The sequence below is a fragment of the Pteropus medius genome, unplaced genomic scaffold, assembly GCF_902729225.1.
Source record: "Pteropus medius unplaced genomic scaffold, Ma_sr-lr_union100, whole genome shotgun sequence".
Classification (NCBI taxonomy): Eukaryota; Metazoa; Chordata; class Mammalia; order Chiroptera; family Pteropodidae; genus Pteropus; species Pteropus medius.
The window spans coordinates 35,205,549-35,219,636 of NW_024355205.1; the positions used below are offsets into that span (position 1 = coordinate 35,205,549).

General features: G+C 49.4%; 1 protein-coding gene across 5 annotated transcripts in view; it reads right to left on the bottom strand.

Annotated features, from left to right (window-relative positions):
- ERG (ETS transcription factor ERG) overlaps window positions 1-14,088 on the bottom strand; it is a 240,853-nt gene that overhangs the window by 66,683 nt on the left and 160,082 nt on the right. For all 5 annotated transcript variants that reach the window (XM_039857350.1, XM_039857355.1, XM_039857353.1 and 2 more), the window contains one exon: window positions 225-442. In XM_039857350.1, coding sequence (XP_039713284.1) covers window positions 225-442 — 218 coding nt within the window. The remainder of the gene's footprint in view (window positions 1-224; window positions 443-14,088) is intronic.

The window sequence follows — 14,088 nt, forward strand, 5'->3', positions numbered from 1 at the left end:
GAATTGAACACCACGTCTTCAAAGGACCTCGGTAAATATACTACCGGTTTTACAACCTCTACCCTCAACGCGAACCATCGGAGAACGCAGTTTCTCCGACTGGCCCGCGTTCCTGGACGATGCTCTTACTTTCCGAAACGGTCTTTGGAGAAGCGTGGAGAGTCCCACGGGCCCCTTGCGAGGGACAGGAAAAGCAGAAGAGTGAGAGTCGGCGGTCTCCTTACCTTGAGCCGTTCACCTGGTTCGGGTTACATTCCATCTTGATGGTGACCCTGGCCGGGGGTTGCGACAGCCAGTCCTGCTGAGGGACACGTGGGCTCATCTTGGATGTCTGTCCATAGTCGCCGGAGGAGGACGCGGTCATGTCCGTCTTGGCGAGGTGTGGCGTTCCGTAGGCACACTCAAACAAGGACTGGTCCTCGCTCACAACTGATAAGGCTTCCTGGACGCCCAAAGAAACACAATTCAGGACACTCCGAAGGACAGGCATGTCTCAAAACGGTGCTGACTTCTGAGTCATTTCTAACTGGGACCACAGTTTAGGTAGTTTTATGGCCTCCATTTCTACCTTTCAGCAGGAAAAAAAAAAGTAGCTGTTTTTCTTCCCTCTAGACCATAAACGTCGGAACTGGCCGGCCTAGGGAAACTTTTACGCAGGTCACCAAACACCCCGGGCTGGACTGCGGCGGTGCGGATAACGCCCCCTTTAATCTCAACTCGAGGAAGTGGGATTTCAAAGGTCTTAGGAGACATCCAATTGCATGTGTCATTATTTGACAAATGCAATCTATAGTCCAAGCAGACAGGGTACAGAATGGCCATGAAGATTAAAAAAAGACATGTGACGGCTCACACCTAAGCATCTGGCGAAACGGCCACGTTCCCGGCAGAGTTTAGGGGAGAGGTACTTAGAAGAGCCAGGGGAAAATGAAGCACCAAAGACAAACACACAGAGATACGAGTCTCTCCACCTCTAAGTTATTAGCTGAAATAGAGTTTCGAGCGGTGCTCCCATGATGGCGAACATCTGGATGATAAATGAAACACACGCAAAAAAGTGCTGTGAGCTATCCAGATGTCTCCAAATACCAGGATGTTTAAAATATCTGGATCACCGGCTAGCTCTTTCTGCCCTCCTTACTTTCTGTGGACATCTTTGCTCTTTTTGCACGATTTGGGGAGAAGAAATACAGGTCTGTCACTGCTAGAGCATTTTTCTCCACTTTTAAGTTGGACAAACGGCTAGCCTCTGGCCACCTCTCCCTTCGATTCAGCAAAGGCAAATTTGATCTGAAAATTTCAACTACGTGAATGATATATTGTGCAGCTATTATACGTAATCGCTATGAGACGATCCAATTGTGGTTTCTATAACAGGACAAAAAAAACACATGAAGCTCTTTTTCATTGTGGTCCTCAGGTGTCCGTAGTATTGCTATCAACGGAGATGCTAATACTGATTTGGTCACACGTTCTTTTTTTTTTTTTTAAAATGGGAACTTTGGAGCTGGGGGCATAGTGGAGACTGTCTAATCCAAACTTCTCATCCCCAAATAAGAAAATCTGAGACCCAGAAAGGTCCAGAGCTGACGTGAGCTGCCCAAGGTCAACAGTGAATCAGTGACAGAGGTGATTTGGTTTGATCATCTGCTCCCCCTGCCCCCACGGCCTAAAACGCCTCTCTTACACTTCCTGGTTTGGGATATATGTTTACGCTCACATTCCCTTCTCATTCTCTGAGTTGACCTTTAAATAAATAAGGATGCTTCCCATTAGTTACCGAGCCTGACGAGCAGCCTTTCTAAGGTAGAGGTCTCTTTCCCTAGCCAGAACTAGCAAATTGTTAGGGAACTCACGCAATTTGATGAACCCAACCCTGGGTGTGCTTGGCCACTCTGTCCCCCACCTACCCAAGGACCAACTTCTTTCATAGCTGCCCAAGTACTCGAACTTCATTGCCAGATGCACCGTGCGGTGAATCAGTGAGTAGGGGGCTTGACAGATGACAAAGTCGATGCTTCAGCTCTCACAGGGGTGGCCAGGTGTCTGTGCAGACATAACCCCCCGCCACCTCTGACTGCTTTAAAATCCCCAGAATCACAGGCCTATGATGCTTTAAGGAAGAGTAATTGGGGGTGGGGGTGGGGCTTAAACGGCAACACGAAATGGATAAAAGAATATACTGTGCCGACCACAGAGCCTGAATGAGGCACGAGAAAGGAAAAGGGAAGCCATCCTGAGCACACGGCAACAGCCAGCACGTCAGCGAACAGCAACAGCACGGGAGTTTGGTGTGCGGAAACGGGCGTGGCCAGTGTCAGGGAGCCTGGATGACACGGCTCTCTCTTCCAGTCACGGATGGCGTGAAGGACACTAAGGCATCTAAACTCACCGAGGTGGGTTTAAAAGTAAAATTGGCACCACAGACTCGGCGTAGTCGTGCTGACGAAGACCAAAATGGTAGCTTCTTAAAGAACTTTGCCAAGTGGAGGTTCCCTTCCCGCTGCTGTGCTGGAGAAGATGGATTTACACGCTCAGAGAGGGACACACGCCATGGCTGCCCCCTCCCCCGCCTGGCACTGCAGACTCCACCAGGCTCCAGGGGAATGACATACTATGTAATGTTAGCGTGGGCGCCGACGGAGAGAAGCAGGACCAGATGCACGCCTAATATCAGGAACTGGCAGACACCGGTTAGATGTAAGGCAAAGGCTAATTTTTAAATCACAAACAAAAAGAACAGCTTTTCCTACACAGAGTAACAACGTTACAATATACACATATCTCCAAGATAAAGTAGGATATTCTTGCAAACGTATCCAGTGACCTTATAAAGGCCGTGTGAGATTTTTAAAAAGGACTGAAATAGTAGAAATAAGACAAGGCTGCAGTGTGTGTTTGAGGGAAAGTGCGTGGGGGGACCTGTTCTCGCGATCTGGCAAAGCATTTATTTTGCGCGAAGCAAAAAGAAAGGAATCAAAGTACTATATCGATTTAAAAAAAAAAAAAAGATTACCAAAGCTGGAGAGAGAGGAGACGCACATCTTTTCTTCGTATCTTAAAATTCTCCTCAAAGTTAATATTGCATCGAAATGAGAAAGGTGATATGATTCAGAATATCAACTTTTGTTCACTAGAGGAGAAATAGCCCGAAAATGAGGAAGCTTCAGGATAAACATTTGCAAAGGAGTGAAACACAGTCCACATCCTGGAAACGCAGAGCGAGTGAGAAGCTGGCCCTAAAATGGTTCTAACTAAACCAAGACTGCCAAACTCCGGGAGCGAAGTCCACGTCAGGGGAAGGAAACAAACACATAAACGCAGCCATTCACAGCCATTCACACGCACACGGCTAACGTGGCACGCGCGTTTTGACGACGGGCGAGTAAAAAGCCGCTGAAGGGTGGTGTCTGGAGACCTACTTCAGCAGGCCGATCACTCAACACGAACTGCTGTTCTGCAGAGGAAAACAGAAAGCACACTGCAGCCCGCGGCATCCCTCTGCTCGCCCGCCTGACCTCGCTATGTTAGACGCAGGTTTCATCACCTCTTTGGTTCAGTGTGGATGACAGAGGCTGATGCAGAGGCTCCTCCTGCCCGAGCCCTGGGACTTCAAAGCGGGGAGACCTCCTGGCCTTGGCTGACACTGACCCTGCCTCCCTGCCTGCCATGTGGCTCCCCTCCTCGGCCGAGGCCATCTCACCTACCTGCCTGCCTACCCGTCAAGGTGTCTGCAGAAGCCTTAGTTAACATGTATAGGATAGTCTCCCGGAAGCTTCGCCCAGCTGCAGGACTTGGGGACTGCTCTGGTAGCTTTGTAACGGAGAATCCAAAAGAGTCAAAACCTGGCAGAAATGTGGCATAATAATTTAATATGCCCGCCTCTATGTTACTATAAAAAGACCTGAACTTTACATTGGTGTGTGCTCGTGTGTGGGGCTCCAGGAGAGCTGGGATATTCTGATGTGGCAAGTGGCAGACTCCCAATGCCATTTTTTATGAATTTATGAGAAACACATAAATTCTAAGCAAATTGCTCCAAAACAAAAGGGCCCGCTGTGTTCGTGTGCAGTGTTCACTATTTCGTGTGAGTACTGAATGTACCGGTAACATATGAGGACCATTCCTTCGGGTTTCGATCATGGGATAACCGTTGACCGATAGTTCCAGAAAGTAGAGAGGACTCAACTACATTATATTTCATACGATAAGACTAAAATATGCTTCTATTTTTAAGTGACTTGGGTACAACAAAGGGTCCAAAGTGCTTAGACTAAAGACTGAAAACTGCCACTTTTAGCAAAGACCCGGATGCCTTTCAGTAACAGATGAATGTTTTGAGAGGCTCCTTTATTTCAAGTGAAAAAAATTAGAAAATAAGAGTCTGGGCTCAGAGTTGCTTCTAACGTGGGCCCGATGGTTCATAAAAATATTGTAAAGCTGACACAGAGAATCCAACGTACTTAAATTTTCATGAAAATCCGGGTGTGATAGTGTTGAAACTGAGAACATCTTAAAGAATGATGCGCTCGCCTTCACAGCTGGAGCAAAGGAAGCACACAGAGGGAAGTATTGCTTAAATGGTTTTCAAAATTTCAGCAGACAGCCAGGGCTCGATGTCCAGAGCACTAGATTCTCAAATAGGTCTTCCGCTTCCTCAAGCCCATGTGCCTCGCATGGTCACGAAAAACAAATGGGAAAACTAAGCGGAACAAGCACGCTTAGATTATGGGCATGCTTCAGAAAAAAATGCTAATAGCAGCCTTTGCTGTGACAATACGGTGTCCACTTCAGAAAGCCAATGTCATCGTAAACCCAGAGCCTGCCCGTTCCTGTCGGAGTACTCATTCACTCCAACCCAATGCAAAACTCTACCTTAAACTTCTCTTGCACCTGGGCAAACAGAATTTGGTACATCATGTAGCTCCTTCCACTGTGACGAATGAACCGTCTTTCAGCCGCTTTTCTCTCGACTCAAACAGATGATCCATCGTATAATACGCCAGATTACCTTGGTAAGTGCTTTGCATGCAGTATCTTTTTAAAGCCTATGTCACTGACTTTAAGACACCCCCATATTTCACATTTTGCCACCTCTGGAACCTGGGCGCATCTTACAATCAGTGACATGTCACATTTATTGGCAGCTTTTCATCTGCCTCGATGACAGATCGTTTTTCGTTTTATTAACAATCACATCTGGAATTTTATGAACGATGGTCATTCAGTCCTAACAATAGCCCATAAGGTCAGTTGTCACCCCTGCCCATGGGACAGAAAAAGAAAGGGAATGGCAGCAGCGAGCATGCCACAGAAGCAGAGCTCGTGTTTCTGAGAGGCGTCGCTCCCGGCGCCTGCACACTCACAGCATCTGCGTGTCATGAGGAGGAGGAAGAGGCTGGGCTAATGCAGGGCACGGTCGGAGTGTGTCTCTCTGCCTGGGCTCCTTTGCTCTGGAAAGAGCAGACTTGTTATCACAGAGAAGAGGTGGAGTCACCTAGAAAGAGAGGCTGGTGGAGGGAAGGGGCGGGGGAGGGCGAGGGAGCAAGTACCCAAGTTCGCAGGACTTAAGATGGACGTACAGAACCAGGAGAGGAAGCGGAAAGTCCTTTGGAAAGCAGTTAGGGACCTCCTGAGCACCACGGGCTCTCCTAGGAGCCTAAAAGCGCGCAGTGATGGGTCCCAGATACATCTCATTATTTCTCCCATAACAGTCTAAGTGAACGAACCTATTCTTTTCTTTGGTTAATCAGATTATTCAGACCTAAACTAATGGCCACGTATTGGGGTGCATTCATTGTGAGTGGACACCTGACTTCTCTTAGCGAATGGTACACAGGAAAAATAGGGCAGGGAGGAACCCTATTTATAACGTGCAAGAGCCAGTGCCACTGGGTGGCCTTTAATGGATGTCAGCAGATCTCATGATATTGGAAAACTATTTATTAGGCTGTCTCAAGCCCAGTTGTTTATAGCTTCTCTTCAAGGCAGCGTGCATGCAAGAGATGCTTCTGGAAAGTCTACTGCTGATCACAGCCGAAGAAGAGAAAAGCACCAGAAAACATACAACACACCTAGAGAAGGACTCTCCCCTCCTGCCGTCCACCCAACGGCATGCCAGACCCTCAGGAGTTTTTACTCTAAACCTTCGGACACAGCCTCATCGCATGTGAGGAGCGACTTCATCTGACCGCTGTGTCTTTTCATTAGGATACCAGAAAAGCTCAACACTGCATGGTACAGACGCCTCGTCAGGCTGGATGGGACTCATGTTTGCCCCTTCTTGACATCTTTTCCTTTTCTTCTTAATTCTTCAGTGGAGGAGGCATGAAAATGATATAATAAATGCAGCGTCTAGCTTTGAGCTCATGTTTTTCTCATTTAACACATTGCTATTTTAGTCCTTCAAAAATATAAAAAATCTTGGATTAACCTCAAAGGAAAAATGTACATAGGCAAATAAAGCCCATCTAAAGAGCGTATTTCCCCAATGTGGTATCACTTCTGTATCAGACAAGTTTACAACTCACAACACCAGCCCGGCGCTAAGAGAATGAGACCCTGGGCTGGTGTGGAGGTACGCAACGCACATACGTACATGCGGGTGCATGTGCATGCACATTTACATACATGCATACATGTGTGCATGTATACATATATACATACACCTATCCGTACACACGCATGCATATACATGTGCATGCATATACACGAACACACGTGCATGCACGCACATGCACATGCACATACATATATAAAGGTGCACACATGTGTGTAGACATGCACACATATACACATCTGTGCATGCATGTGTACATGCACCTATCTATAAATACACACACATATACACGTGTGTGCACACACATACACACAAACACACATGCACGCATACATATGCACATGCACACATGTGTGTGCACATTCACATATATGTATATCTGTGCATACACACATATATACATGTACTGATCTATACATAAATATACACCCACATACACATGTGCGCACACACATGCACACATGCACATGCACACGTGTGTGTACATATTCACATATATGCATATCTGTGCGTACACACATATATACATGTACCGATCTATACATATACACCTATATACACATGTGTGCGCGCACATACGCACATGCATATGCACATATGCGTATGCATGCACACATACAGATGTGTGCATCTGTACATGCATACATATACACGTACCTATCCATGCATGTGTGCACGTATACATATATACGTACACCCATCTATACACACACATACATATACATGTACATGCATATACACGAACACACGTGCATGCACGCACATGCGCATACATATATAAACGTGCACGCATGTGTGTAGACATGCACACATATACACATCTGTGCATGCATGCGTAATGCACCTATCTATAAATACACACACATATACACATGTGTGCACACGCATGCACGCAAACACACATGCACGCATACATACGCACATGCACACATGTGTGTGTACACATTCACATATATGCATGTCTGTGCATACACACATATATACATGTACCGATCTATACATAAATATACACCTACATGCACATGTGCGCGCGCATGCACATGCATGTGCACATATGCATGTGCATGCACGTGCATGCATGTGCATGCATGCACACATACAGATGTGTGCATCTGTACATGCATACATATGCACGTACCTATCCATGCATGTGTGCACATGCATATACATGAATGCATATATGTGCATGTACATATATGCGTGTGCAGACATGTGCGCACATGCATATACATTCGTGCATAAATAGACACACTTGCCTACCCGTCTAGCCTCGTTATCTTCATTAGTACGGCGCCGTGTAGGACCTTTCCATACTCCTTATCTTTTATCACATCCTCCAGGGCAGATGTTGCCAACAGGTTGCCAACAAAGAGAGGACCTGACTTCCTCTCTTCACCTTTACCCATTTCTTCCGTTCTCATTCTAGAAGGTGTGCTCCCTGCCCTCAGCTTATCCCTTCGAAAGGGACTGAGCTGGAGACGGGCCCCTCGCGACCTCCGGCTGACCCCACTCTCTGAGCTCTCTGCCTTCCCTCGACCTCTCCAGCGGCTGCCCCTGGAATTTTCCTCGTTCACATACTTCTCTCACTTTTATGAAAACATAAGCATTTTCAGGGCAGGCTCCTTCGTGTGTGTGTTCCTAGCATCACAATAGCTTCTCACGATCACGTGTTTGCGGACGACCATATTAACCACAGAACTGAGTCAAGGGGGCGCATACTTGTGGGATGGGCGGGTCGTGGAGCCAGCGAGCAGGAATTCAGAAGCCAGTGGCCACTGGCCATACGTCTGCAGTCCCATCATCATGGAGCACTTTACTGCAGGCTTTACCTTAAATGTACGTGGGCTTAAACTCGGGACTCAATGTCACTAGGGAACGTACGAACGAAAAATAAAGCCTACCAGTAAGTTCACTTTCCCAAAGCGAGGAGAGAAGCATGCAACTGTAGAAAATAGTCAGACAAAGAATAGTGATGTTCCTCGTGATGAAAACGAGACTTACGTGAGCCTTGAGGAATTAGAAATTCAAGAAACGGCATTGTAAAACAACTCTTGTTCATGTTCTCAGTGCTATGCAGGATGTTCTTTAAAATATCTGAAGGGAGGGTGAGATGGGACTGTTTAGCCCGGCAGCCAAGGTACAAGGTTTCAGATACGCAAGGTGAGTAAGTCCCAGAGCTGGACCGCAGAGCACAGTGCTGCTACAGTTAACAGCCTTATGCTGAATACCCAAAATTTTGCTAAGAGGTTAGATCTTATGTTAAGTGTTCTTATCACCAAAAAATAAATAAAGAGGGAGGAGGAAAACTTCCAGAGGTGACGGATGTGTTTGCAGCATTGATTGTGGCGATGGTTTCATGGGTGAACACTTATCTCCACACTCATCAAGTTGTACACGTTAAGTATGCACAGCTCGGTGTATGTCAATCAAGCCTTCATAAAGCGGTTAAAAAAAAAAACAACAGAAGAAACAATGCATAAGTGATGTTAATGGCTACTTTGTTTTCCTGCAAAAAAACAAAAGAACAAAAACGAAAAAAAACACACACACTTTTTTCCCACAGGCTTCTTTCCTTCTTTAGATAAGAACAAGTGTACAAGCCTGTGTGCAGACTTCCTGTTTGTATGTTTTAAGTCAGGGCGAGAGCAAAAGGTGCAGTCGCTGCTCCCTTAGGCCCTTCTGCGCCCGCCCGGGTTTGCCAGTGTCTGACATTCAGCACTCGTTTCTGTTTTTCTAATCATTGTCACCAGTTCACACTCAGAGATGGGTCATCAAAAGCCTTCATTTCATTTTTATCCGGTTTTAAGTAATTCACTTGAGATGCAAAGATCATTTTCATTTCACTTTTTATAACCGCATTTGGGATAAAAAATGAAGATGCACCAAAATGCAGGCGACAGACAGCAAGGCGGAGCAGAGTGGCCCCGGATTTGGGATCAGAAAACCTGAATGTGAAGCTGGATTCTGCCCTGGCTCTCTAGATTCCCTGGAACTTCCCTAACCCCTGAACGCACTTTATAACATTCCCAGGTGTGTGTGTGTGTGGGGGGGGATCATATACACTTGCACGTTCAAGTTTAAGTAGAGCTGCCTTATTCTTGTTAGAGTCCCAATTTCTTCAATTATAAAGGTAGTGTTGATAATAGCTGCGCAGCCCCTAACTAGGGGTCCAGGGGTGTTAAGTGGATCAAATGAGCTAGTGTAGGGGTCCCCAATCCCCTGGGACAGGGACCAGTACCGGTGGCCTGTTAGAAACTGGGCTGCACAGCAGGAGGTGAGCGGCAGGTGAGTGAACGAAGCTTCGTCTGTATCTGCAGCCGCTCCCCAGCGCTGGCATCACCACCTCAGCTCCACCCTGGATCATCAGGCGTTAGATTCTCACAGGTGCACCGGTCCCTGGTCCCACAAAGGTTGGGGACCACTGAGCTAGTGTATATAAAAGGTTTTTATAAACCTTAAAAATCTCATTTTAATTATGATCACTTTCTAGAAAGTTGATGTGACTGGCCAAATTCTCCCTGAGGTTCAAGGCTGTGGTTTGGACCGTCCATTATTCACCATGTTCTAACAAGCCAGATGCCAGGAAAAGGCACATTGCTTGTCGGTACTACTAAATTTAAAAATCATATGTCTTTTTCTAACACGGGGAGAAGGATGGATGAGCAGTTTTTATTGTTAAGAGCACATTTGTCACTTTAGCCCCCTGTGAAACAGCCTCTGTGGTCCATGGTCCAGTTCTACAGGGTTTTTTGGTTGTAATTTTGTATCAGTTTGTTCGATGTCAAATAAATATCAGCTTTGTGCAGGAAGGGGTCTGGATCCCCTGCTCAAAACTGCTGCTATAGTCTCTGGCATGTTGTTGCCACTCTCTTGTAGTGAGTTAATGGAGGAAAAGAGTGAGGGAGGGAGGAGGAGGCAGGGGAGGAGGAGGAGGGAGGAAGGCAGGGAGGAGGGAGAGAGGGAGGGACCTCGTTCTTATCACATAACCCCACTTCCATCCCTAAAACAGTGCATGGCACACAGCTGATGTTCTTCAGACTCCACCGGGATGTGAGATCTGCGATGCTTTTCATTTTAACGTTCCCTAAAATCTCGCGAGGTTTTTAATAAACGTGTGCATGGAGGTGTTTCTACGGCAGCCTCGCTAAGAAGCTCGTGGGACTAACTCGCCCTTCTGTCTTTTGAAGCTTACTCGCCCAGGGTGATACAGGTGACTCAGGTTTCAAGCGGCAAAGAGGATCCTCAGAACAGAGCCCCCAGGAGCACAGGGTGACGGGTCATTGGCATTTTTCCTCTACTAGCACAGCCCTTCTCTGAACCCCAAGGGAGGGGTGGTGACCAGACCTCTCATCTTCAGAAGGTGCTCCGGGAAAAACAGGCAGCTCCCCGCTTAGCCTTTTTCAAAACGCACATCCATCTGCTAAAAATACAGGATGCTACACATCTGGAATGTGTCTCACCCATGAATCTCTGACACATGGATTCATTGTTTTCGATAAAATTCCAAGAATTTTATTCATGAGAAAATTCTGGCACAATGGGAAACCCTGGCAAGCACCCGAGAGAAGCAGCAGATGTCCTGGCCTCCGCCCACAGTCTGTCGCTGGTTCAGCTCATTTTTATCAGGTGTCTATCTCCTGCCTGCGAACTTTCAATCCACAATTTCCCATAAGAGGAGGGTGTTATAACAGCCTTAATTTAAAAAAAAAAAGTGATGCAGTCACCCCAAAACGGATGCGTCATGCCAGATTCCACATGTGAGTGCCAGGATGGGCATGGGTGAATTTAAGCGGGGCGGCAGGAGCACAGGGTCCCGGGTTTGAGATCCAGCTGCTCGCTCCTCTCGGCCAGCTGGTGTCACTCCAGCCCCGGAGCCTTGGTCTCCCAGCTGTGGAATGTGGGTCTGGTTCTCCGAGGCTCCCCAGGGCTCCTCCTTACAATAAAACAAAACCTGCTCGACCTAACTTGTGCCAATCTCTTCCTGCCGATGGCCAAACCACAGCCCTGCCTTCTCCGTCTCTGAGCAGCTGCGTGGATAAGGTGGGAACCCGTCACCTGTGGAGCTGCCAAAAAGCTTGGAAGGGAAGTGCAGGCTCTTCCCACGACGCCCCTGGATCTTCACTTCTCTCCTCGTCCCTCCTGATGGGGAGGAGACAGTCAGGCCCTGGGAGCCCGCGTCACGTCCTCAAGCGTGGTTAGGACCGACGCTCTGCGTGGGGACTCTGGGCTCTCCCGCACATCGAACCACCAGGAATAACAGGTAATGTGGTTCCACTAAGTGAGACGGGGCTCTCAGGCCAGGAGAGGAAAGCACGTATGGTCCCCACTATTCTCGAGGTGCTCCAGGGACCCCCCTTTCTTTCCTTTCCATTCCTGTCCCCAGATAATGGTCAGCACGGGCTGCACACTGTCTAAAGCAGGCAGGAACACAGGTTCTTTCTCTTAGATGCCACCCGTACGCACTGTGGCAAGAGCTAAATGCTGAGGCGCTGTGAGGGGCCCATCCTCACCAAGGCCCCACGTCAGCTCTGGGGGTGATGACGTCCCCTCCCCGGGGCCAGGGGCTACGCTGTGCTTTGCACACTTCCCGGCACATACGTCTGCTGCAGTTGCTGCATGGGGAGGGGACCGAGTAGCCAGGGCAGCATAACCTTCGTTCACACTCTGTGCCCAGCTCATTCCTCTCCCGTGATGTAATACAGAGCACCGGAGAGCACCCCATCCTCGGAAGGCTCTTCATGCACCAATGCGCTGGTTGCTGGCAAAACTTCATTTTTTTATGACTCTGGGAATGTTGATCTCAAAACCTAATACATCTGAGTTATTAATCGTCGACGTGTCCAACAATTTCTGACTACGCCCGCCTAGGTTGTCCCCAACGGGGCCGCCTTGGCGCACAGCCGGGGCCCTCTGCAACCGGCCTACTCCGAAAGTCAGAATCCCTGAGAACCTGCAGCTCCCTTCACACCAAACCCGCCGTAACCTGCAGAATGTCGCGGGGGCCTGAAACGCTTAAGGACGCCCCTGCGGGGCCTGCGCCTGGGTGTCTGGGCCGCCTCCTTAGGGGGACCTCCTGAGTTATCACACCAAACGCCCGTGGAGGAAGCGGAGCCAGGGACGTCCACGTCTACCCATCTTTTCCACGAGAAAGCAGAAGTGTCCGACGTCCAAGGCCACGTGCACCACCGTGCAGGCCCTGTGCTGCACAGAGACGCTTACCGGACACGCAAGGGGTGGACCACACGCCAGCCCCGTGGCTTCCGCAGGGTGCCCTCCCTCCAGAGGAGCAGGGCGTCCTACGGCATCCACCCAAGCAACTTGCAGGACGAGGCTGACGAGGGTGCCCCGTGTGGCCACGCCTGCCCAAAGGGTGACGTATTTGGAACCAAAGATGCGTCCCGCCCCATCGTCCCGCCCTGTGGGCCTACGTTGACTGCAGGTCGGGGAGCCGCTGCTGCCGCTGACAGATCTGAAGCCCGGGGCTCCTGATCCCCAGCACCAGCCGACCGGAGTCCAGAGGGCCAGGCCTGCGGGGTCGTGCGGGGCCCCGCCGCCCGCGGCCACGGTGTCATCACCGCGTGCGATGCCAGAGACTCGTAACGCACGTCCACGGCCACTGCCCCCGCACACAGCGCACCGACGTCCCCCACCTTCGCGCTCTGCCAGTTGGTTGAACCCAGATTCCGACTGAGTCGTAAAACACTGTGTGGCTGTGTGTCCATCTCGCTGTCAGCGGGTGCGGGTGGCAGCCGGTGATGAATGGGACAAAAAATGGCCTTACCTGTCTGAATAGCTTAGGACGCTAATGAACGCACATGTGCCCCCTGCTCCTCCTGCCCCGCAGTCTGGCTGGATGTTGCCTTGTCGAGATCAGCTCTGAGCCCTCTGCAGCACGGCTGAATCCACACTCCCAGCGTTCCCATTACCCACTCAAGGGCAGGCCACACACCGTCTTTCAAATTCCAAATAAATAAGTAAAGCCTAGAGCGAATCAGAACCTTCTTTTTCAAAGTCTGATGCTGGGCCCGGCAGCAGTTGGGGACCTTGTCGAAGGTGCAGAATCTCGGGCCCCAGCCCAGAACGACTCCGTCGGAATCCGGGTTCAACCGACTGACAAGGCAAACTGCATGCACCCGAAGTTCTGAGGACTGAGTTAGAAGGGAGGATGTGCCTGAAAGGAAAGGAGAGGCAGAGCCCACCGAGGAAGGGTGGGAGGAGAGGGGCGGACCGACGCCTTTAAGATGGAGTGGTCGTCAGGGAGGGCCTCACGGCGGAGGCGAGGCCCGAGCACACTTGAAGGGAGGGAGCCCATTGGATCCCAGGGCTCCAATAATAACCAGAACGAGACCAGAAGGAGACACCGAAGTTCAGAAGTGGGACGCTGGGTTCAGAAACAGCCGGAGAACCGTCTCCGATTTACTGCACAGGAGGGAGGGAGAGCATGCGGGGTGGGCGAGGCGGTGAGCCAGGTAAGGCTGAGGCAGGTGGAGCCTGGCAGGCCACCGGCAGGACCAGGGTTTTACTGGGAG